Below are 23,472 nucleotides of genomic sequence, written 5' to 3'. Positions count from 1 at the left end.
TTGAGCATTTAGAGTGCATAGTTACATTGATCAACTGAGATACTCCTACTGTAATTACTATTTGTTCTTTACACTTATTTTTTAATGATAGATTATATTTACAACAAGTTGCTCAGCCTTTTAGATGATAAACAGAGGGATGGTTAGCATAGAAAATTGGCAGATAATAAAGGAAAGATACATGGGATTGTAGCTTTGATGGAGGTTGAGTTGGCATTCTCCTGAGAATTTCTTTTCATATATTTTTCTTAGCAGTTATACTTAACATTGCAGAGACTTAAGGAGACATGTTCATATTCATTTTTTCCTAAAACTATGTAGCTGTTTGCTTAGTTGTCCAAAGTACTGTAAATCAGCAGTCCCCAACTTTTTTTCGCACGAGGGACCTGTTTCATGGAAGACAGTTTTTCTTCGGACTGGGGTTGGGGGTTGGTTTCGGGATGATTCAAGTGCATTACATTTACTGTGCAGTCAACCTCTCTGCTAATGATAACCTGTATTTGCAAGCGCTCCCCGGCACTAGCATCACTGCCTCAGCTCCACCTCAGATCATCAAGCGTTAGATTCTCATAAGGAGCACGCAACCTAGATCCCTCACATGCGCAGTTTACAGTAGGGGTTGTGCTCCTATGAGAATCTAATGCCGCTGCTGATCTGACAAGAGGCGGAGCTCAGGTGGTGATGCCAGCAGTGAGGAGCCGCTGTAAATACAGATGAAACTTCTCTGGCACACTCACTGCTCATCTCCTGCTGTGTGGTCCTCATTCCTAACAGGCCATGGACTGGTACTGGTCCACGGCCCAGAGTTTGGGGACCACAGCTGTAAATAACTTTTTGTGAAATGAATGAATTGAAATTTATTTTGAACCTATAAAATTTAGAATGAGTTTATGTTGGATTACATATTTATGCTCAATAATATGGTCTCTTGGAAATGTGCTAGTTTAATAAATATTAATTTTCCTCCCCAGTGAAAAGTTTTAATGGAGATTTAGTGCTGCATTAACTTACTAAAGGCAATCTAGGTATTTTGTTACAAATTTCTAAGGTACAGTATAGTTGATTACAATGAAGTATTTTCTTTTGGTACTTAAACTAGTTTAGTTGTAAAATCTATCTAAAATTGTTGTAAAATATATAATTAAATACTTTTTACCTCACTTGGAATCAGAAAGTTTAGAATTCACCATAGTCCAACATGTTACTGATAGAAAATATTTTTAAAAAATAAGCTATACTTAGCAATTTTATTAAATTGGTAAATTCTAATGAATGTGTAATATTTATTTTGTTTTCTATACAGCATCACTAGTTATTCCTGCTAGTAGAACTCTTCCAAGTTTTACCACAGCAGAACTGGTATGTAGCTTATTTAAAATGTATTTTAAAAGATATGCCCCACTTTTAGTGAATGGTGGCAGAATGCTGGACATAGATGTAATTAGTAATTTTCCAGTTGAATGGAAAAAGATGTGGTAAGGAATGGGGAGACAGGAATAGCTTCTATAGATGTAGTAAAAATTCAGGAGTTCCAGAATTTGACATTTTCTCACCAACTTTTCCTATCTCCCAGAGCAGTTGTTAGCATCTGCTAAGACTGTACCTATAAGGTTAGGAAATTTCTAAAGTTATGTTGTATAGGGTTTTAATACACTGTATAATGTTATGTACTTGGTAGGTCCTATATAGATAACTTTGGTATGGTATTTTTTCTGATTCCCTGCTTCCCCATCAGGTCTGAGTGACATCATAGTTTTTATTTCAATTAAACCAGAATATCTTGATCATTTTCTACCTTTGTAGAGTTTTTTTTAAATATTTTTTCCCTTAGGACTTGGAGACATGAAATAAAATTACAAATTAACATAGAAAATGAAGTAGTTTTTCAGGTGGGGAAGAATAGCAGTTTTTCACTTTTATCTTCCATGGTGCTAATGGTATATAATCTACTAACTTTTTCATTTTTTTAGACTGTGGGTTACCTTTCCTAGGGTAAAAGGTTTAGTGGGCTAGTTATTTCCATTTTTTCATTAAGAACAGCCAAAACCACACTCCTCATCAGGATTTTTGGAAAGAATGGTGCTTCTTTTGATAGAAGACCAGTGAAGAATATCTCTGCCTTTAATATCTTTTTTCCTGTTTAAAGAAATAATATGCTTATAAAAAACATTATTAAATAAAGTCTGAAAGAGCTCTGTAGTCTTGCACCCCAAAGATAACTTTTAACTGTTTGATGTGTATCCACCTAGATTTCTTTCATATTTCTTTCTTTTCAGGGTAAGAAGCAGGATCACTTTCTTTACTATTTCTATAATTTATTTTTTTTAACTTAGTAATATAGATGGACTCCTTTCAATGCCAGTAAATATACATAGGCCTTAGTGAATGTACCACAGTTTAATTAATGAACTTTTGGTGGATAATTAAATTATTTTCAGTATTTTTCTAATATAGAATTCCACTGATTGATTATACTTGTACATCTGTCTTTGTGTATTTGGGTGATAATCAGGATAAATTCTTAGTAGAATTTCTGGGTCAAAGGTCATACATTTTCAATTCTGGCATATTATATATTGCAGAATTATCCTTTAAAAGGATTGTACCAATGTGCACTCATACAAGTGGTGGTCTGAGAACCAGTTTTTATCATATCCTCACCAACATTGGATACTATTTATCATCTTTTAAAGTTTGCAGATATGATAGGCAAAAACATTTTTTTTTGATTTTGTGTTTTTTATTTTAAAACCCTAGGATTTAGTTCTTCCAAAATAATATTATACACTATCATATTATCTACTTTAAAATTCCATTAGTGATCAACTTAGAGACTACAGGACTCTTATAAACAGTTGTGGCTCTTACATTTGACACCTTGAGAATCAATGGCCCAGCAAAGCTATGAATTGGGCAGGTTTTATGAGTCAGTGTACATACTATTCATTAAGACTTACTGGCTTCATTGCTAATAAGCATAGAATTCATCTTCATCCTTAATGGGATGATCTAAATCACTAATAAAGGCTGTTTTATTCAAAGAACTCAGCCCTAATGTTAAATGTTGTTAAAATATCGTCCTGTTGTCAAGAATCAGACTTTTTGATCCCCCATGAAATCAGGGAAAAAAGATACAAGTAAAGTCCTTTTCTAACTTTGCAATATAAATTTCTTATATCTAGGGCACCTCAAACTCCAGTGCAAACTTTACTCTTCCTGGTTATCCTATTCATGTACCAGCTGGTGTGACGCTACAGACTGCATCTGGTGAGACGCTATTCTAAGAATATTTTGTTTTTAGCATTGGTATTATTTTCTGGACATCAAGTTTCATGATTTTTAGTAAGGAGTTATAGGAAGAAGTTATAGGAACTTTTAATAAAACCTATTTTAAAGATAATAAAAAATGGTGGTGGTTATTGTTATGGAGGCAATTACCACAAAAGATACAGGCCTGTGCTGTATTTCATTTCAATTCTCTTTCCCAACATTGTATTAATATAAGACGCTTTGTTCAAGCATCTTAATTCAAGTCAGTTTTGTTATCTAAATTTTAACAAATACAAAATAAATAACATATCTGTATCCCTGTTACTTCTAATCAAGGAAAATGAAAGATTAGGTTGCTGGACCTTTACCTCCTTTCATAGTCTAATGGAAAGGACATCCAAAAGTTTGGGAGTTAACCAACCTCTGCTTTTCAGAGCACTGCATCTTGATTTGAAGGAAGATTATACCTATTCTTTGGGCTGTGGTAAAGTTTAAATAAAACACCTAACTCAGTGCTCAAAAATAAGTTTTTTTACTCCTTTTTAGTACTATTTTAAAGAAAAAGAGAAGAAATTTCACTTGGTCTAGCCAAAAGGCCAAGAAGTAATAGAAGAAGAAATTTGATAACTTTTGAAATTCTTAAATTCTTTTTTGGATAACCTTGTCCTGTTGTTGTTATATGGTATCTTAAATATATGAAATATATTTTATATGATTATGTTTGTTAAAATCCCATTTTGAGTTCATAGCATTAATTTGTGAAACAGTGGACGAGGTTCATGGATGGAATATTGGTGGCTTATATGTATCTCAAAATGTGCCATATAAGCAATAGTGGGAAAAGGCTTGAGTTAAAGCAAAACAGATATAATTTTAAGAAGGTAAGAGTATTACATATTTATTGTAGAAAATACAAAAAAGTCTGAAGAATAAAAGAAAAACTCCTGATATGTTTCCTTCTAGCCTGTTGTGGGTGAGATTTTCTTTTTCTTTTTCTTTTTTTTTTTTTTTTTTAAGGAAATTAGAATTCTATTATACTTACAATTTTGTTTTCTCCTTTTTTAGGTCATCTTTATAAAGTCAATGTACCAATTATGGTGACACAGTCTTCTGGAAGAGCAAATATTCTTCATCCAATTCAGCAACTATTTCAGCATCTTGGGCAGCCTTCAATAATACAGACTAGTGTTCCACGGTTGAACCCGTGTACTCTTCAAGCAACTACTGAAACATCACAGAGAATTGAAACTGTGCTACCACAACCCATAATTCTACATTCTGGGCCAGTAGATAGAAAACACTTAGAAAATGCCACCAGTGATAAAGTTGTACCTCCTGGAAATGAGCATAAAATCATGTCTGAAGCTTCGTTGAGTCAGCAAGAAAGCTCTCAGTATATCAGTCTCGCAGGTGTTGCATTTCCTCTACAGGTCTCGCAAACAAATTCTAACGTGGAGCCAGTGCTCAGCGTTTCAGCTAGCATGACTCAAAATTTACATGGTAGGCCCCTCTCCACAGGCCCTCAGGGGGCTCTCCACCAGCACGTGACTGATCCTCAGCTTCGTGTTCTTAAAAATAGGGTGTCTGGATGTGATTCTGTAAAGAAACCAAGAAATACAGAGGATTCCAGCAGCCTTCCTGTCTCAGAGAAGGTATAGTGCCATGTTCAACTTCCTGGTATTAGGGGACAGATGGAGGGACAGTGATTAGATATCCAAGAGTGTTTTTTAATTGTAAGGTTAATGAAAATTGTATATATTTTGTTTTTTCCTTTAGAAGATTGTTTCTTTATTGTTTGTTTTTAATTTAACCATCAATTCTTAAAAGTATTCAGACTCAGTGTTTCTTTTTTTTTAATTTGTATGAATTTAAGGGGTACAAGTGTGGTTACTTGTACCAGATGAATGTTATTATTATATGTCCACTTAAGTGTTGATCAGTTAATACCAGTTTGATGGTGAGTACATGTGGTGCTTGTTTTTCCATTCTTGGGATACTTCACTTAGTAGAATGGGCTCCAGCTCTATCCAGGATAATACAAGAGGTGCTAGATCACCATTGTTTTCTGTGACTAAGTAGAACTCCATGGTATACATATACCACATTTTATTAATCCACTTATGTATTGATGGGCACTTGGGTTGTTTCCACATCTTTGCAATTATGAATTGTGCTGCTATAAACATTTGAGTGCAGATGTCTTTTTTACAGAATGTCTTTTTTTTTCATTTGGGTAGATGCCCAGTAATGGGATTGCTGGATCAAATGGTAGTTCTACTTGTAGCTCTTTGAGGTATCTCCATATTACTTTCCACAGAGGTTGTAGTAGTTTGCAGTCCCACCAGCAGTGTATGAGTGTTCCTATGTCTCTATATCCATGCCAACATTTATTGTTTTGGGACTTTTTGATAAAGGCCATTCTCACTGGAGATAAGCAATATCTCATTGTGGTTTTGATTTGCATTTCCCTGATGATGAGAGATGTTGAGCATTTTTTCATATGTTTGTTGGCCATTCTTCTGTCTTCTTTTGAAAAATTGCTGTGCATGTTTTTTGCACACTTTTTTGATAGCTCAGAATTGTTTTGATTCTATTCTCTATCCCTTTAATAGCTATGTGACTTGGGTAAGTCACTCATTTGTAAAATAAAGATAATGGTATCTACCATAGAGTTGTGGTAGGAAGATTAGTCAAGACAATATGAAGCAGTACATTGCCTGGCACATAAGTGCTCAGTGCACGTTAGTTGTTATCTCTCTTCCTCATGGCATGCAGAGGTTTGTCTCAGATGAAGCCTGACCATGTTCTTTCCCTGCTTAACACATCACTGACTGCCCATCACCTACAGGATAAAGTTCAAGCTCCTTAATATGGCATACTAGGACCTCCATGTTGTTTTCTTGCCAAAGTTTATTTACTTTTCTGTCCCTTTCATGCTTAGCACTTAATTGGAAACACCAAACTGTTTGCAGTCCTCTGTTTTAACCTTGTTGTTTCCTACCCTTCTCTTTGCTTTTGTTATCCACTCTGTTTAGTGCCTGGATTTTCTCCTCACTGTCTTTTCCTCTGGTTAATTCCTACTTATTCACTTATTACCTCCTCCAGAAATCTTCAATACTTCCCCCCTTTATTAGATTGGCTGGCACTCTTCTGTGTTGTCATGGCACCCTAAGCATGCGGCTGTCATAATGTAGCACAAAGATACATTAAAATGTTGTTTATGTTGAGAGATACATTTTATTTCTGAGTATCTTTGTGTACTCAGAATGTAAGGGTATATACACACTCACGTATACTAGAGTATAAGCTTTTAAAGGGCAGGATCTATAATTAGTTTATTTAGCTCAGTGGTTCTCAACCCTCAACAATATTAGAATTGGTATTAAAAAAATTCATGTCTACCCCAAGGATTTAGATCTAAGTGGTCTGGGATTGGGTCCAGTCATCAGTATTTAAGAGCTTCTGAGGTAATTATAATATGTAGTTAAGGTTAAGAACCACTGATATAACTCAAAATCAATGCATTAGTCAAAAATGGATGGAGTTGAGGGGCTAAGAGAATGTATAACTTAAGGCAAGAGTTTTCATTTTTCTTCCAAATCCATACAGATACTCCTCTAAAAGATAAAATGTCATATCAATAATTATTTGAATTAGAATTCAGTTAAATGGAGCAAATACTTTTTGAGTCTCTGTAGCTCAGGTAATCTATAATCATATTGTCACTATATTATGATACCTGGATTAAATTCCTGTTAATAATTAAAGAAGATATGCCCTGCTATTATGATTATAGGTCATGGATTTGATGTAGTTTTGGCTGAAAATGTGAAAAGAATATGTTAGAGCTTAGGTTGCTCTTGTTTTATATTTATCTTTACCTATAGGTGTGAAGTTCTACCAGTCTTTACTAATCATTGGAAAAATATGGTTCTTTCATTAGAGGAAAGCTTAGATTCAAAATGCTGGAAGCTGGATTTGGCAAACAAAGCTTTATCTTGAGGCATCCTATTTATTTGCTTATTGTATTGCTAGACTCAGAAGCCACATACAATTGAAGACACCTTGCTTAAGCTGAGAATCTTGGACATTATTGAACTGGTTTGTTTTAGAGCAAGAAAGAAAATTGCAGCAGTGCGTCTGTCAGTTGACATCATCTACATTAGAAATGTTGACATTTCTTCACATTTGAGCAGAATTCATAGAAGAATCAGCAGTGCCTTTCCTTTAGCATTCAACAGGATTAAAAATACCAGTGCTTCTTAGAGCAGCCAGCATCAGATTTTTAATCATTATTTGCAGATTGATACCATTAAAGAATTCCTATGTTATGAGCCCCTTTTTTTGGAACTGACATCTTTGTAATAATGAAAAGTTTGATAGCAAAAGCCAGTACTCTGTATGTACACTGACGGAGCTCCTGAGCTGCTTGGCAAGACATGGTTTTGCTGCTTTAGTAAAGAAAGCATTGCTGTCTGTTTTGGCACATGGCATGCATTAATGCTGAGACACAGCCAATAATTCTAAAAGAAGTCTCGTCTGCTGACATAGTACTCAAATATATTAGAGCTAAGGTTTTGAGTTATTGTCTTTCCCAAAACATTTATCAAAAAATGTGGATAAAATGTTAAATTTTTCTCCAGGCAGAATTTTTCTGGCTTTCCAAAAGACAATGCTCGAAGCCCTTGCTTGATCCTTAGGGAGATATTTACTATTTTTTGTGAGGAACGAAAGCCCCCTCATAACAGTTTGATCCAGAGGAGTTCATTGATGATCTGTGTGGTGGATGTCTGGCTGTATGAAAGGTTTGAATCTTTCTATTCGTGGTCCTGCAGCTTCAATTACGGATGTTACTGCAAAACTGCTGGCTATTTTGATCAAATTACCACCTCAGAAGAGACTGGAGTTCGATAATCATGTGAACTTTCCGTTGCTTGGTGGAAGTACTTCTAAAGAAGGAAGTTGAGAATGATAAAACTCTTTCACAGTTACTGAAATATGAATTTTATAATCTTAGTCCTCTCCCAGAGTAAGGAGAACCTCACTGATTCAAGGAGAATAAGATGATGATACATGAATTCGATTAGAAGAGTCCTAAGATCTTTAATATTCCTTTGTAAGCTTATAATACTCATCTGGAAAAGTATCATGGGAGCTTTGATTCATTATTCAGTAAAAGATCTTGTGGTTTAAGATTTTCTGTACTTGTTGCTATTAAAATGCAAAGACAATTTCAACATGTGATTTAGGCCTAGGACTAACTTTATAATAATTTACTTTTAAAAACAGATTTATAGAGGTATTATATATATATATATATACGGTAAAATTCATCTTTTTTATGTGTATAGTTTTTAGATACACAGTAGGAATTTTAACAAACACATGAGTTATGTAACCACAGCTTAGATAGAGAACATTTCCATCACCCCAAAGAATTATCTCATGTACCTTTATAGTCAGTATTTTCCTTCTACCGCCAGTCCCTGGCAGACACTCACTGATCTGTTTTCTCTTGGCGTAGGTTTACCTTTTCCAGAATGCCAAACACCATTATGCAATATGTAGCTTTAACATAATGTGTTTGGGATTTATCCATGTTGTTGCACATATCAGTATATTCCGTTGTATGGATGTACCGTAGTTTACCAGTTAGACATTTGATTGTTTGCAGGTTTTGGCATTTGTGAATAAAGCCCCTGAAAACATTTTTTATGCAGGCTTTGTATGTGTGTACTTTTGAGTAACTACTTAGGAGTGGGATTGCTAGGTCATGTGATAGATGTATGCTTATAAGAAACTGTCAAACTAATTTCTAAAGTGGCTATTTTTCCACCAGTGGTTTATGATGAAATTTTGCATTTTTACCAGCAATGTGTAAGATTTGTAGTTGCCTCACATCCTTGCATTTTAACACATTTTTTTGGAGGAGAGAAGTTTGTGATTTTTGATAAAGTCCAGTTTATTATATTTTTCTTTTGACTTCTGCTTCCTGTGTCTTATCTAATTAAAGGTTGCAAAGATTTTCTCATGTTTTCTTATAAAAATTTTACAGGTTTTACATTTACACCTGTGATCCATTCAGGGTTAGTTTTAGTGTATGGTGTAAGGTAGAATTGAGGCTCATTCTTTTTGTTTGCATATGGGTATTTGAGTTTTTTAGAATCGGTTGGAAAGACTGTCTCCATTGAGTTGTCTAAAGCACATTGAGTATCTAAAGCACTTCACCTTTAATGAACATCATTTACTATGTCTGTCTTAGTTTATTTCTGAGTGTTTACTGTGTTTCATTAATTCATGTGCCTGTCTTTTCACTAGTACCATACTGTCTTGATTATGGTAGCTTTATAGTAAGTCTGGACACCAGACAGTGTGAGTGTCTCAAATTTGTTATTTTTTCAAAATTGTTTTTACTATTCAGATTTCTTCATGTTTACATATAACTGTTAGAATGAGCTTGGCAATTTCTATTAAAAAAAAAAAGCTGCTAGGACTGTGATTTGGGTTGTGTTGAATCTATAGATCAATAAGGAGAGAATGAACATCTTTACAATATTGAATCTTCCAATTCAGGGACATGATTCATTTTCCATTCATTTAGGTCTTTTTTAAATTTTTAAATCACCCAGAAATATCTCCTGATATTTAGATCTTTGACTTCCCTCAGTGTTTTCCAGTTCCCATCATATGCATATGGCACATATTCTGTTATTTTTATCTAAGTATTTCATGGTTTTGGGTGCTATTTTTATAAATAGTATTTTTAAAAAATGCCATCAAGAAAATCTTTATTCTTATTTTAAGCTTTATTTGCATTGTATATTTTAAAATACATTTTTACAAAGGTAAGATTATTGAGAAAAAACTGTAAAAAATTTTAGAGTACTTGAAGTACATTGCCACAATGTTTTCAAAAGAGGTTGTGCCAATTTTTCCTGCTACTAGTAATCTGTATCAGTTTTATCACATACTTGACAGTATGTTATGACTGATTTTTTTTAATTCTGTTTTTCTCTTGTGGTAAAATATACATAACATAAAATTAACCATTTAAGCCATTTAAAAATTTTTAAAAATTATTTTAACCATTTTAGCTCTACAGCTTAGTGGCAGTAAGTACATTCACATTTTGTGCGGCCATCACCGCCCTACCTATCTCTAGAAATTTTTCATCTTCCTAAACTGAAACTCCATGCCCATTAAACAATAGCTCCCCAATCCTTCCAAGCTTCCCAGCTCCTGGCAACATAAAGGCGAACCATTTCTACGCCATATTGTTATGTGTGATGAAAAATGAATTTTTTTTTGACAATCTCACGCATTTGGCATGATGGTTGGATAAAGATGAAGTGTCAAAACACAGTCCAAAACTGAATATTCATCAAAAAAAGCTAATGGTGTCTGTTTGGTGGTTCAGTGCTGGTATTATCCACTACAGCTTCATGGAACCTGGTCAGTTGGTTACAGCGGATGTCTACTGCTGGATGAAACGATGAGGATGCTTGTGATTAAGCAGCCGAGATTGGTCACTAGAGACAGGCCAACCCTCTTGCAAGACAATGTTTGACCACATGTTGCACAAACAACACTGTTCAAATTACAGAAGCTGGACTTGGAAGCTCTCTGTCATCCACCATATTCACCAGACCTTGTATCAACTGACTACCACTTCTTCCAGGCTTTGGACCACTTCTTGCAAGGAAAAATATTCAATTCTCAACAAGCTGTAGAAAACACCTTTCATGATTTCATCGACACTTGCTCTTCAGGCTTCTTTGCTGCTGGCATAAACAGGCTACCATTTTTTTTTTTTTTTTTTTTTTTTTGAGACAGAGTCTCACTCTGTTGCCCAGGCTAGAGTGAGTGCCGTGGCGTCAGCCTAGCTCACAGCAACCTCAAACTCCTGGGCTCAAGCAATCCTCCTGCCTCAGCCTCCCGAGTAGCTGGGACTACAGGCATGTGCCACCATGCCCGGCTAATTTTTTTTCTATATATATATTTAGCTGTCTATATAATTTCTTTCTATTTTTAGTAGAGATGGGGTCTCGCTCTTGCTCAGGCTGGTCTCAAACTCCTGAGCTCAAACGATCCGCCCACCTCGGCCTCCCAGAGTACTAGGATTACAGGCGTGAGCCACCGCGCCCGGCCCAGGCTACCATTAAGATGGCAAAACTATATCGATAGTTTAGGCACATACCTTGATTAATTGTACTGCTTCTTGAGATATAATAAACTAAACTTTTGATTCAAAATCAGATATTTCATATTTAGTGACCTAATACATTTAAAGTAATTACTGATAGGAAAGGATTTACTCTTGCCAATTTTGTTTTCTGTAAATCTTTAGCTTTTTTTGTCAGCCATTTCCTCCTTTATTGCCTGCCTTTGTGTTTAATTGATTTTTTTTGTAGTGACACATTTTGATTCCCTTCTCATTTCCTCTGTGTACATCCTATAGATATTTTCCTTGTGGTTACCATGGTACCACATGTAATATCATAAAGTTATAACAATCTGTTTTAATCAGATACCAACTTAAGTTCAATCACATGGAAAGTTTACTCCTTTACAGTTCTGCCTACCCTTGCTTTATCTTGTCACAGATTATATATTGTGTGCCCATTAACATAGATTTATCATTACTCTTGTGTTTTTGTCTTTTAAATTGTTTAGAAGAATAAAAAGTTATGAACTAATATTATGATAATACTGGTTTTTATAGTTTTCCATGTATTTAATATTTACCTTTACTAAAGAACTTTATGCTTTGTGTAGTTTCATATCTTTACTGAATTTCAGTCTACTTTTTCTGTTGATTACTAAGAGAAGAATGTAGAAGTCTCTCACTATAATTGTGTATTTGTCTATTTCTCCTCTTTAAGGACTGCTCCTATAAATTCTGTGGCAAATGTGACCGTGTAAAACAGCTGCTACTCTTAAAGAGCTTGAAATTTTGTTGGTCTTTGTCCTGTTGTCCTATGACAAACTAGTAGTGGGGCAGTATGATGTGGTAGTGAAGAATGTAGTCTCCACAGTTAAACTTGGGTTTTAATTCTGCTTAATTTCTTTCTATCTTGGTAAGCTGTAGTCTTATTTCTCAGTGCATTACTGTAGGTTTAAATTATAAAATTCCTATAAAATATTTAAGATGTTCATTTGTTAGCTGTGCTGGATAAAGATGATAATAAAAATAAGCTGTCTATGTGCCCAGATGTGATTACTAAATTCCCCTTACATTTTTTCTAACTTTTTATTTTTGTTATAGTGAAATATACATAACATAAAATTTACCATTTTAACCATTTTTAAGTGTACAATTCAGTGGCATTATGTATGTATCTCTATGAATTTGCTTATTCTAGGTAATTCATATAAATGGAATCATACAAGATTTGTTCTTCTGTGTCTGGCTTATTTTACTTAGTAAAATCCTTTGTATTTTTTTGTTTATCCATTAAACATGATGTCACTTGTCTTTTCTATTTCACTGAATTATTGTTTTAAATCAAATGAAATAGTTAAAACCTACAGGTACTGTGTAAATTTTGGGTAATATACATAAAAACTGGTAAATATTATCTGAAAACAATGAACTCATTTGCTGTTGGTGATTGTAAGTGGATTTGCTTTATAATTAAATTATTCCTGTGTTACATAGAAATATTAGGGGTATTCTAAAATTCAAAATCAGAAGGTAACATCATCTTATAAAGTAGAAATTTATTTTAAATGACCACTTATGGAATGTTTGTTACAGTAATTTTAAATTCTAATTCATCATTTTATATACTTTGTTTGACTCAAAGAACTTTATTGCATTTCTTTCTCTTTTTAGGATTCTAATTCTCAGATGGATTTAAGCACTCAAGTAACTGATGATGATATTAATGAAATAATTCAAATAGATGGAACCGGTGATACGTCTTCCAGCAAAGAAATAGGAAGTAGAAGAGATGTAGATGAAAATGAATTTCTGGGGATTATTGATACAGGAGAGCTGAAGGTACTTGAAGAAGAAGCTGACAGTATCTCAAATGAAGATTCAACTTCAAACAGTAGTGATAATGAAGACCCTCAAGTAGACATTGTGGAAGAGGTGAGGATCACTTTTTGAGCTGAAACTGTCTTTATTAGTCTATAACACTTATACTTTAGTATATTTTGGAACCAAAAGGAATAACAAGATTAATCCTGTCTTTAGTCTTTTAAATGAGACTTATTTGTATTCTGGTGTTTAAACTTTGAACCTTGAAGTGCCGCTGAAATCAGTATTAAGTATTTAGGAATTGGCTTCTGTGTTTGTTTAGTATTTACTAGAGAGAGGTTTACAGACTGGGAGTGGAGGTCAAAGAAGGCAGCCTGGGTGAAATCATATAGTTTCTGCTCTAATTCTAATAAATGCAGTAAAATCTGGGTGGAGTGTGGTAATTAAAAAGTATATAAGTAGTTACTAGCTATCATTTATGGTACATATAGTTTTACATATGTACAGGTAATAATGCTAAGTCTTACCTGCCTTATTTAATAGCCCCAGAGTCCTATGGATCTTATTACTATTCTCATTTTACAGATAAGAAAACAGATATGGAGAGTTTTAGTAACTTACCCAAAGACAGCCATGTAATTATTAAGTGGCCAAGCTGGGTTTCAAACCCGGGCTATTTAATTTTTAGAACAATTCTATTCTGCTTCAAGTTCCTTTATTTCTATATGTCTTTCTGTCTTTAAAAAATCTGAAGCATCATGAAATTTCTTAATGTGATCATCTTTTATCTTTAGGACCCTTTAAATTCTGGAGATGATGTTAGTGAGCAGGATGTGCCAGACCTGTTTGACACGGATAATGTAATTGTCTGTCAGTATGATAAGGTACTGTGTTGACCTTTTGAACTTTGGGTTTATTAACTGCATTTATAGTAGAAAGGTATAAAATGATGGGAAAAACGATGGTGAGTTATAGTTCACAGCTAAATTAATCTCAAAACAGCAATTTAGGTTTTGAGGGTGTATTTTGGGTCTAGCACTGTGCTGTGTGGTCTCAGTGATATCAAAAAAGTGAAAGTCCTTGTCTGAAGGAGGTGATAATCTTATTGAAACAAGATGTTTCTTATGGAATGCTAGAACAACATACAAGAAGATGGCAGGGAAATCAACAGCTAAAATATGTGACAGGCAAATCAAATGCTGATTGACACATAAATCAAATGCTAAGATATGCAGCGCAGATAGTAAGTCCTAAAAGTGGAGAGGAAATACAGGAAATCATTTGTAGTTGGAGTTCTCCACAAATCCTTCATGGTTGATGTGGGGCTTTGAAATGGGCCTTGAATGATTCGTAGGATACAGGTAAGCATGGAGTAGGCAATTCAGAGTTGAATAGCCTGATAAAAGGCAGCGAAATGAATGGATGTTGTACGTTCAAGGGACAGTAAAAAGTCAGCTCTGCTTGAACAAAATGTTTTCTCCCTGGGTGTGCGGTACTAGGAAATGAAGCTGGGTTGGGGGCCAGAGTAGAGAGTCGATTGGGATATCCTGAATGCAAGTGGGAAGAATCCAGATTTGATCAGGAGTACATTAGCCCTCTGAGAAAGTTAGTGAGAAAACCGCCAATGGGTTTAGCAACTATTTGATTTGGAAAAAGCAAATGGTGAGAAAAACAGAGGTAGGGCAGACATGCAGTAACCAGAGCCCCGACTGATGGTGGCGGTGTAAGAACATGGAAAAGTCAGAGGTTATGATAGAAGAATCTGTGGGACTTGGTGGTTAGTTTTGAAAGTGTCTCTCTCAGGTTTCAAGCCTAGAGATTAAGTTAGTTAGCAATTTAACTTTAGCAACTAAAAAAATACTGTTTTTGTTGTATTTTTAAAACTCTACAGCTGTGATTATATAGTAGCATGGGCAGTTTTAGTCCTTAATTCATGAATATTTATGTCTTTTTAAAAATAGCTTTAAGATATACTATACAATTCGCCTATTTAAAGTGTACAATTCAATTTTTTGAGCATATTCATGGATATGTGCAACCATCATCACAGTCAATTTTAGAACTTGTTCATCACTTCATACCCTTAAGTTCTCACTGCAGTATCTACCCATGTTCCCCACCCCAAACTCCTAGGCCTAAGGAACCACTAATCCACTTTATGTTTCGATGGATTTCCATATTCTAGGGTTTCATATGAAAGCAATCATATTATATGTGTTTTTTTATTACTGGCTTTTTTTCACTTAGCACAATGTTTTCCAGATTCATCTATGTTGTAACAGATATCAGGACTAAATTCCTTTTTCTTGCTGAATAATTATCTGTTGAATGGATATACTACATTCCATTTTTCCATTTGTCTGTCAATGGGCATTTGAGTTGTTTCCACTGTAAGGAAGAAAAACGAGTATCTTTTCCTCACCTATTGCTAGTTTCATGGCTGAGGCACCTATAATAAAGACAGATTAACAAGAGAAAAACATACAAATTTATTTAATGCACATCTTACTAACACAGGAACCTTTAAAAATGGAGACCCAAAGAAACAGGGAAAATTCTACTTTCGTGGATAGTTGTGCTAAAGTATTAATATGATTGGAGGAAAAAAGGGTGTGACTTAATGATAATAAACTGAGGGGAACTTAGGCCTGTTTGTGCACATTCTTCTCTGTGTCACTGTGTCTTCAGAAATAAGGACATTCCTTTCCTATGGGTAGGGTAGGCACATCTGGAATAAAGGTTTTATGACTGACTTTAGGGGAAGGTCAGGGAAGTCTTTTATGGCCTGCTTCAGGAGAAAAAGGCAAAGGGGAAGGTCAGAAAGACCTTCCTGGTTCTACTGTTTTTTTCAAATGCCAAGGTGCCATATTTTAGGGTAGTGTGTCCTGAACCCCATCACTACCTTTTGGCTATTATGAATAATGCCACTATGAACATTTTTGTACAAGTTTTTGTGTGGGAATATGTTTTCATTTCCATGACCTAGGAGTTGGATTCCTGGGTTGTGGTAATAGTTTAAGGAACTACCAGACTGTTTTCCAAAGTGGTTTTACTATTTTACATTCTTACCAGCAGTGTTTGAGGGTTTCAATTTCTCAACATCTTCACCAACACTTGTTATTTTACTTTCTGATTCTAATCATTCTAGTGTTTGAGAAGTGGTATTTCATTGTAGTTTTGATTCGTGTTTCTCTGATGACTAATGCGTGTTTACATCTTTAGTCCTTTTTTATTCACAATTTGAATATACTTGGGAGAAACAAAGGATTGCATTTTGAAATGCTGTAAAAATAAATCTTTTTCTCTAAAAATAAGATCATTTTCTCCCTTGTGACATTTTATTCAGATAGAAATGTCAATTTAGATGCTGGTAAATATAAACATAAGAAGGAATAAGGGATAGAAAAGGGACAGTTTTTAGTTTGAAACCTATTTTAGTTTTTTATGAACAATGTATTGCCTTCTATTAAGAAAACATAAGTTACTTAATTATGCATTCCATGAAGTCTCACACAGAATTTTCTAGACCACTATGGATATAGTACCCTTTGTTTTCTACATTGTGGGAGATAGCTTGTAATTGATTACATAATGCTTTGTATTTTTTTAAAGTGTTTTCTCATACATTGACTTTTGCTTCTTAAAATAATCTTATGGGATAGATAGAAGAGATATTAAATGTATAATGCTAACAAATCTATTACATTATCTGAGAGTACTCTTTAATTAGTGAATATTTTAAGAACAGTACTAAAAAATTAATGGAAACCAGGACGTTGGAAGCCATCGGAACTTTTTAAAAAGGGAATGATGAAGTCAGAAGATAGCTGGCAAAAAGAATGTATCTATAGGGTCAAAGTGGGTGGGGAACACTGTTTACAGTGAATCCTTAGAAAAACTTCTCAGTTTTGGTTATTGGTTGATTTGTTTCAAATACTATTGAAAGTAACCAAACTTAAGTATAAATTGAAAGACCTTTCAGTGGTCTTTTTAAAGCTTTATTACTCAGTGTGTTTTAAAGGCCAGTAGTATCAGTTCCCACTAGAAAGTGCTAACAAATGCAGAATCTTGAGTCCCACTCCAGAGTACTGATAAGAATGTGCATTTTAACAAAACTCCCCAGTGATTTGCATGCCTTTTAAACTTTGAAGCACTGGTTTTTTTTTTTTTTTTTAGTATATTTTATTTGGGTCTGATTAGCAGATGGAATTTACCTTTAAACTTTATAGGTTAACAATTGGGGAAAACTTTGAAAATATTAACATGTACAATGAAAAAGGGCTAAATAAAGGTCACTGGTTTAAAGACTGGGTAAGAATTAGTTAAATGGTATGGATGTGTTTATTCAGAGGCCTAAAGAATGTAAAATTAATATAAAGATTAAAGTAATAATTATAGAGAAAATTAATGGTGAAATGAAACTTTTTACTATAGATGGGAGAGTTCTGTGCCCTAAATAGGACACTATAGTGGAATGTAAGTGAAACCATTTAAATATCCTATATCTTCATTTAACAATTTAGCAAGTTTGCTTATAGCTGACTTTGTCCCTTAGATACTAGTACAGTGATTAATTGCTATGTGTGTAGCACAGTCTCTTTCTATATATGTGTGTGTTTTCTTTTTGAATAGATAATGCATACGCATGGTCAGAAAATCAAAACACTGTAAAAAAAAAAAAAAAGTATACAGTGAAAAGTCTGTTTCTCAGTCCTTCACCATTTGTGTTTTCTAGTAGCTCCTTGTCCCTGTCTTGAGTGTAGTTACATCAGTTTTTGTAGAATTTCTTTATTCACGTACAAGTACAAAATGTAGCATTAGACAACACTATATTCTATACTTTGCCTTTTTTCTCTTGACAATATATCTTTCAGATCTTTCCTTATAAGGAGAATTTCTTTGTGCTGATATTTTAGTAGCTGTATAATATTCCATTGTAAGATTATTAAAATTTATTAAACAAGTCCTCAATAGATGAATATTTGTGATTTATCAGTCTTTTGCTTTGAATTACCATTTCACATGTGTGCAGATATATCTATTAAATAAACGCCCAGAAATGGGGGATTGGTGGGTAAAATGGCAAATGTATTTGGTGAGGTATCATCAAAATGCTCTTTAGTGTTCCAGTCTAGACTCCAACTACAGTATTTGAGAGTGCCTCTTTTTCTACACCCTCACCAGTAGAGTAGGACAAAAAATTTGGAACTTTGCCATTATAAAAAATGAAAAAAGACACTTTGGTGGAATTTTTAACTTTCCATGTGTTTAAGGGCCATTTGTATTTACTTTTTGTGAACTGCTCATTCATAACATTTGTCTTTTTAAAAAATTGAATTATTGGTCTTCTATTTAGTGATTTCTAAGAGCTCCATGTTATTTTGGGGGAGATAAGCCTTCTGTCATACACAGAAGTACTTTTTCCTCAGTCATTTGTTTTCAGCGCATTTTTTATGTGCAGATGTTTGAATTTGCCAATCTTTAATTTTATGGCTTCTGAATTTGAGTCATAAATAGAAAGTTCTTTCACAAGGTTTTAAAGGGATTCATTCCTGTTTTCTTATAGTATTTATTTGGTTTCTTTTTTTTTTTAATATTCAAGTCTTGGTTCTTTTGGTATTTATCTTGATGTATGATGTGACATGTGGTTTCAATTTTTATTTTTTTCCAGGTGGTGACCCAATTTTCCTAATGTAATTTGTTGAAAAGTTCATTTTGTCCCTACTAATAAGAAGTTATTTCTTTATCATCTACTAAATTTCTGTATGTGTTTGGGTCTACCTGATTTTCTGTTTTGTTCCATTGATTTATCTGTCCATAGGCTGATACTACATTGATTTGATTGTTGAGATTTTCAATATTTGGTAGAGCTAGTAATTCTTCATTGATGCTCTTTTCCAGAGTTTTCCTGGATACTCTTTATTTTTCCATATTAACTTCAGAATCAGCTTGTCTGGTTCAAAATAAAACCCTATTGGTATTTTCATTGAGATCACATTGAATTAATAAAATTTCATATTTCAATGAGGAGGAATACATTGCAAATTTAGATGGAGTATCCAGGGGAGGTCTTACTGAGAGTATAATAGGGTAAAGATCAGGAGAAGAGGATAAAGGAATGAACTGTAAAGATATCTAAGTATAAGGATTTCAGACAGAGAATGGCAAATACAAAAGTCCTGAGGTAGGAGAATGCTTTGTGTGTTCAGGGAACAGTGAGGAGGTCAAGCAGTAAGTAAAGGGAAGTGAAGGATCTTGTAGTCCATTGTAAGGACTTTAGTTTTTGGATGAGAAGTCATTGGAGAGTTTTGAGCAGACAAATGACATCTAATTTATGTTTATAACAGACCACTCTGGCTATCATGTTATAGTGGACTGAAGGTGGGGGGATGGGGACAAGATTGAAAATAGGGAAACTAATTATCAGACTATTAATCTAGTCAAGAGAAGATGGTAGCTTAGACAAGAGTAATAGTGGTAGAAGTGTTTGGAATATGAAAATTTTTTTTTTTTTTTTTAGGTAGAACTAACATTTACTGATGGATCTCAATACATTGGATATGAGAGTAGGAGGCATAAAGAGTATCTCCTAGATTTTTTCACCTGAGTATTTCGAAGAATAAATGGCCATTTCCCACTGAGAGGGAGAGAAGGCTGTGAGGCTTGGAGAAGAGGGTATTGATGTCCTAGTTTTAAACTTGCATCATATATCCATTTGATATTCAGGGGGAGATGCTGATGCAGTTGAATGAGAATCTGGCATTTAAGGGAGAGGCGTGAGCTGGAGATATAAATTATTGGGAGTCATCAGCATATAGATGGTGTTTAAAGTCATGACACTAGGATTGCCAAGAGTGAATATAAGCAAAATTAAGAGTCCTTGTAGGCCAGGCGCCGTGGCTCACGCCTGTAATCCTAGCACTCTGGGAGGCCGAGGTGGGCGGATCGTTTGAGCTCAGGAGTTCGAGACCAGCCTGAGCAAGAGCGAGACCCCATCTCTACTAAAAATAGAAAGAAATTATATGGACAGCTAAAAATATATATAGAAAAAATTAGCCGGACATGGTGGCGCATGCCTGTAGTCCCAGCTACTCGGGAGGCTGAGATAGGAGGATCCCTTGAGCTCAGGAGGTTGAGGTTGCTGTGAGCTAGGCTGACGCCACGGCACTCTAGCCTGGGCAACAGAGTGAGACTCTGTCTCAAAAAAAAAAAAAAAAAAAGAGTCCTTGTATACTCTAAAAGTGAGATGTAAGAGAAGGAAGAATCTGTAAAGGCAATAAGATGTGGCCAGAGAGTTGGGTAGAAAACGAGGGGGTTCTAGAAGCCAAGTGATGAAAATATTTTAAACAGGAGAGAGCGTTGAATGCTATCAATAGGTCAAGTATTTCTTCAGTTTAATTCTAGCTATTTTATCTCTTTGGTTGCTGTGGGAAATGGGCTTTTCCTCTATATCTTCTAACTGTTGCTTGTGTGCATGAAGGCTATGAATTTCTGTATATTACTTTTGTGTCAATATTGAATTCTTGTTAATTTTTCATTGATTATTTTGGAGTGTTGAGACATGCAATAATTGTATCTGTAAATTTCATCATTTCAAATTTTTGTATTTCTACTTCTTTTGTCTAATTGCGCTGGCTACTACTAATTGTACTTTCCTCTTGTCTAGTTGTATTGGCTAGTACTTCTAGAGTGTTTAAGAAGTTGGGTAATAGATATTCTTGTCTATGTCCTGACTTCAGTAGGAATGATTTTTCAAGGTTTTCCCCACTGAACATTTATTGGCTTTTGGACTGAAATGGGTGTGTGTGTTGTATGGAGGACATAGTATTTGATTCTTACTGTTTTCTTTTTTTTAAGTTTAAAAAAATCTATTAATAAAATGCATGAGTTTTATCAAATGCTTTTTTAACATTATTGGAGATGATCATGTGATTTGTCTCCTTAGGTAAAATAATATGGTTCTTTTTTTTTTTTTTTTTTTTTTTTTTTGAGACAGAGTCTCACTCCGTTGCCCAGGCTAGAGTGAGTGCCGTGGCGTCAGCCTAGCTCACAGCAACCTCAAACTCCTGGGCTCAAGCGATCCTCCTGCCTCAGCCTCCCGAGTAGCTGGGACTACAGGCATGCACCACCATGCCCGGCTAATTTTTTCTATATATATTTTTAGCTGTCCATATAATTTCTTTCTATTTTTAGTAGAGATGGGGTCTCGCTCTTGCTCAGGCTGGTCTCGAACTCCTGAGCTCAAACGATCCGCCCACCTCGGCCTCCCAGAGTGCTAGGATTACAGGCGTGAGCCACCACGCCCGGCCAATATGGTTCTTATATTAATAAATTCCTAATACTGAACCTATTATATTTCTAGAAAAAATGTAGTCATTTGATAAAGCTGCCACAATGAGTTGTGGTTGCTGTTGTTCTCGTAATTCTGATCATATTTTATCACCTGTGCAGAGTTTGGGATTCTTTTGTCACTCTTGTATTGCCAGGGGCTTTTTAAGATGTGGAAGTGAAAATTTGGGAATAAAACTTAGAAAAAATTTTCCATTATTAGACCTTTTTAAAAAAAAAAAAGACCCATACAGATAGGGGTTTATCCTTTGTCTTTTCTTGTGTTTCATAAAATGCATCTGAATACCAGTCATAGTTTCTCTTCCTGAGTTTAACTACTTTTAGATAACTACGCGGTTTAAATTTTACCCGTGATCTCAGATCATATATTTCTAAGGCTTTTAAATAGTCACTTGCAGTTTACCTAGAGGTAGCAACAACTTCATGGTTTCTTACCTCTTGAAGTAGTAGGATTCCCTTTTTTTTTTTTTTATTATGTCTATGCCTAGGCTGATTTATTGAATTGGAAGAACAGCCAGCAGGATCTAACAGATTATAAGCTGTATCTTCTGACCTTGCTCAGTGAGTTATTATGACTTTCTTCCTTGCAATGAAACACCACTTTTTCATTCCTGATAACATTAGCTACATATTCCCTGTTTATTCCTTTGTAGATATACTGGACTCTTTGCTGTTCTTGAACAATCCAAGCATGCCCCTCCTCAGGACCTTTCATTCCTATCCCCTTTGCCTGGAATGCTTTTGAGTCAGTTTCTGCCTGGCTTTATTCCTCACTTTCTTCAGGTCTTTGCTCAAATATCACCTCAAAAGTCAAATCCATCTTGACTTTCCTATTTAAAATTGCAACTCCATCTCTATATTTGTGGTCTTCCTTTTCCTGTTCTATTTTTTTAATAGTACTTGTCACTTTTGGATATTCGATATAATTTACTTATTAGGTTCCTGTCCTGTATCCCTAACCCTATATTAAAAGGTAAACTCTTCAAAGTCAGGGAGATTCGTTTTCTTTTCTTTTTTTGAGACAGAATCTTGTTCTGTCACCCCAGGTAGAGTGCAGTGGCATCATCATAGCTCATTGCAACCTCAAACTCCTGGGCTCAAGGAGACCTGCCTCAGCCTCCTGAGTAGCTGGGTCTATACGCACACACCATCACGCCCAGCTAATTTTTTCTATTTTTGGTAGACACCAAGTGTCTTGTGCTTGCCCAGGCTGGTTGCACTCCTAACCTCAAGCGATCTTCCTGCCTCAGCCTCCCAGAGTGCTGGGATTATAGGTGTGAGCCACTACTCCCAGCCCTTTCCTGATTTTTATTTTTTTTTGAATACATAATATATGTTCTTTACATATATAATATACAGTATATAAACATATCTATTTTATATACATATCTTAAACTGATATAGCTCCAGTGCTTAAAACGGTATTTGACACACAGAAACTCAAATATTTGTTGAATGAATGAAAAATATTTTGAGGAGGTCTTACTTTATCAGAACTCAAATTTGGGGTCAGAATAATCCCATTTGCTATAGCAAAGAAATGTTAATGGTCTTTAACTTGTGAAATTAATTAATTTAGACTATTTTTCTCCCTCTAGATTCATCGAAGCAAGAACAAATGGAAATTCTATTTGAAAGATGGTGTTATGTGTTTTGGAGGGAGAGACTATGTATTTGCAAAAGCCATTGGTGATGCAGAGTGGTAAACCTTATGAGCTTAGTACCTCAATTTTGTAAACATCAATGGGACTATATTGCATATTGCAAACTTATTTTTATTTTAAATATAGCCCAGCACCTAGCTGCTCAAATTTTTAGTTCACTGTATGGAACTTAATAAAAGTATAATTCAGATGCATATACAAATA

General features: G+C 34.7%; 1 protein-coding gene across 2 annotated transcripts in view; it reads left to right on the top strand.

Annotated features, from left to right (window-relative positions):
- GTF2A1L (general transcription factor IIA subunit 1 like) overlaps window positions 1-23,472 on the top strand; it is a 39,491-nt gene extending 16,019 nt beyond the window's left edge. For both annotated transcript variants that reach the window (XM_069493937.1, XM_069493936.1), the window contains 6 exons: window positions 1,304-1,359; window positions 3,183-3,267; window positions 4,336-4,922; window positions 13,106-13,366; window positions 14,050-14,139; window positions 23,203-23,472. In XM_069493937.1, the coding sequence (XP_069350038.1) occupies window positions 1,304-1,359; window positions 3,183-3,267; window positions 4,336-4,922; window positions 13,106-13,366; window positions 14,050-14,139; window positions 23,203-23,310 (1,187 nt within the window). In that variant the 3' untranslated portion in view covers window positions 23,311-23,472. The remainder of the gene's footprint in view (window positions 1-1,303; window positions 1,360-3,182; window positions 3,268-4,335; window positions 4,923-13,105; window positions 13,367-14,049; window positions 14,140-23,202) is intronic.

The sequence above is a fragment of the Eulemur rufifrons genome, chromosome 19 (genome assembly GCF_041146395.1).
Source record: "Eulemur rufifrons isolate Redbay chromosome 19, OSU_ERuf_1, whole genome shotgun sequence".
In the NCBI taxonomy this organism is placed as follows: Eukaryota; Metazoa; Chordata; class Mammalia; order Primates; family Lemuridae; genus Eulemur; species Eulemur rufifrons.
Note: the sequence above shows the minus strand (reverse complement) of the source record. Positions and strands in the feature narration are given on the sequence as shown.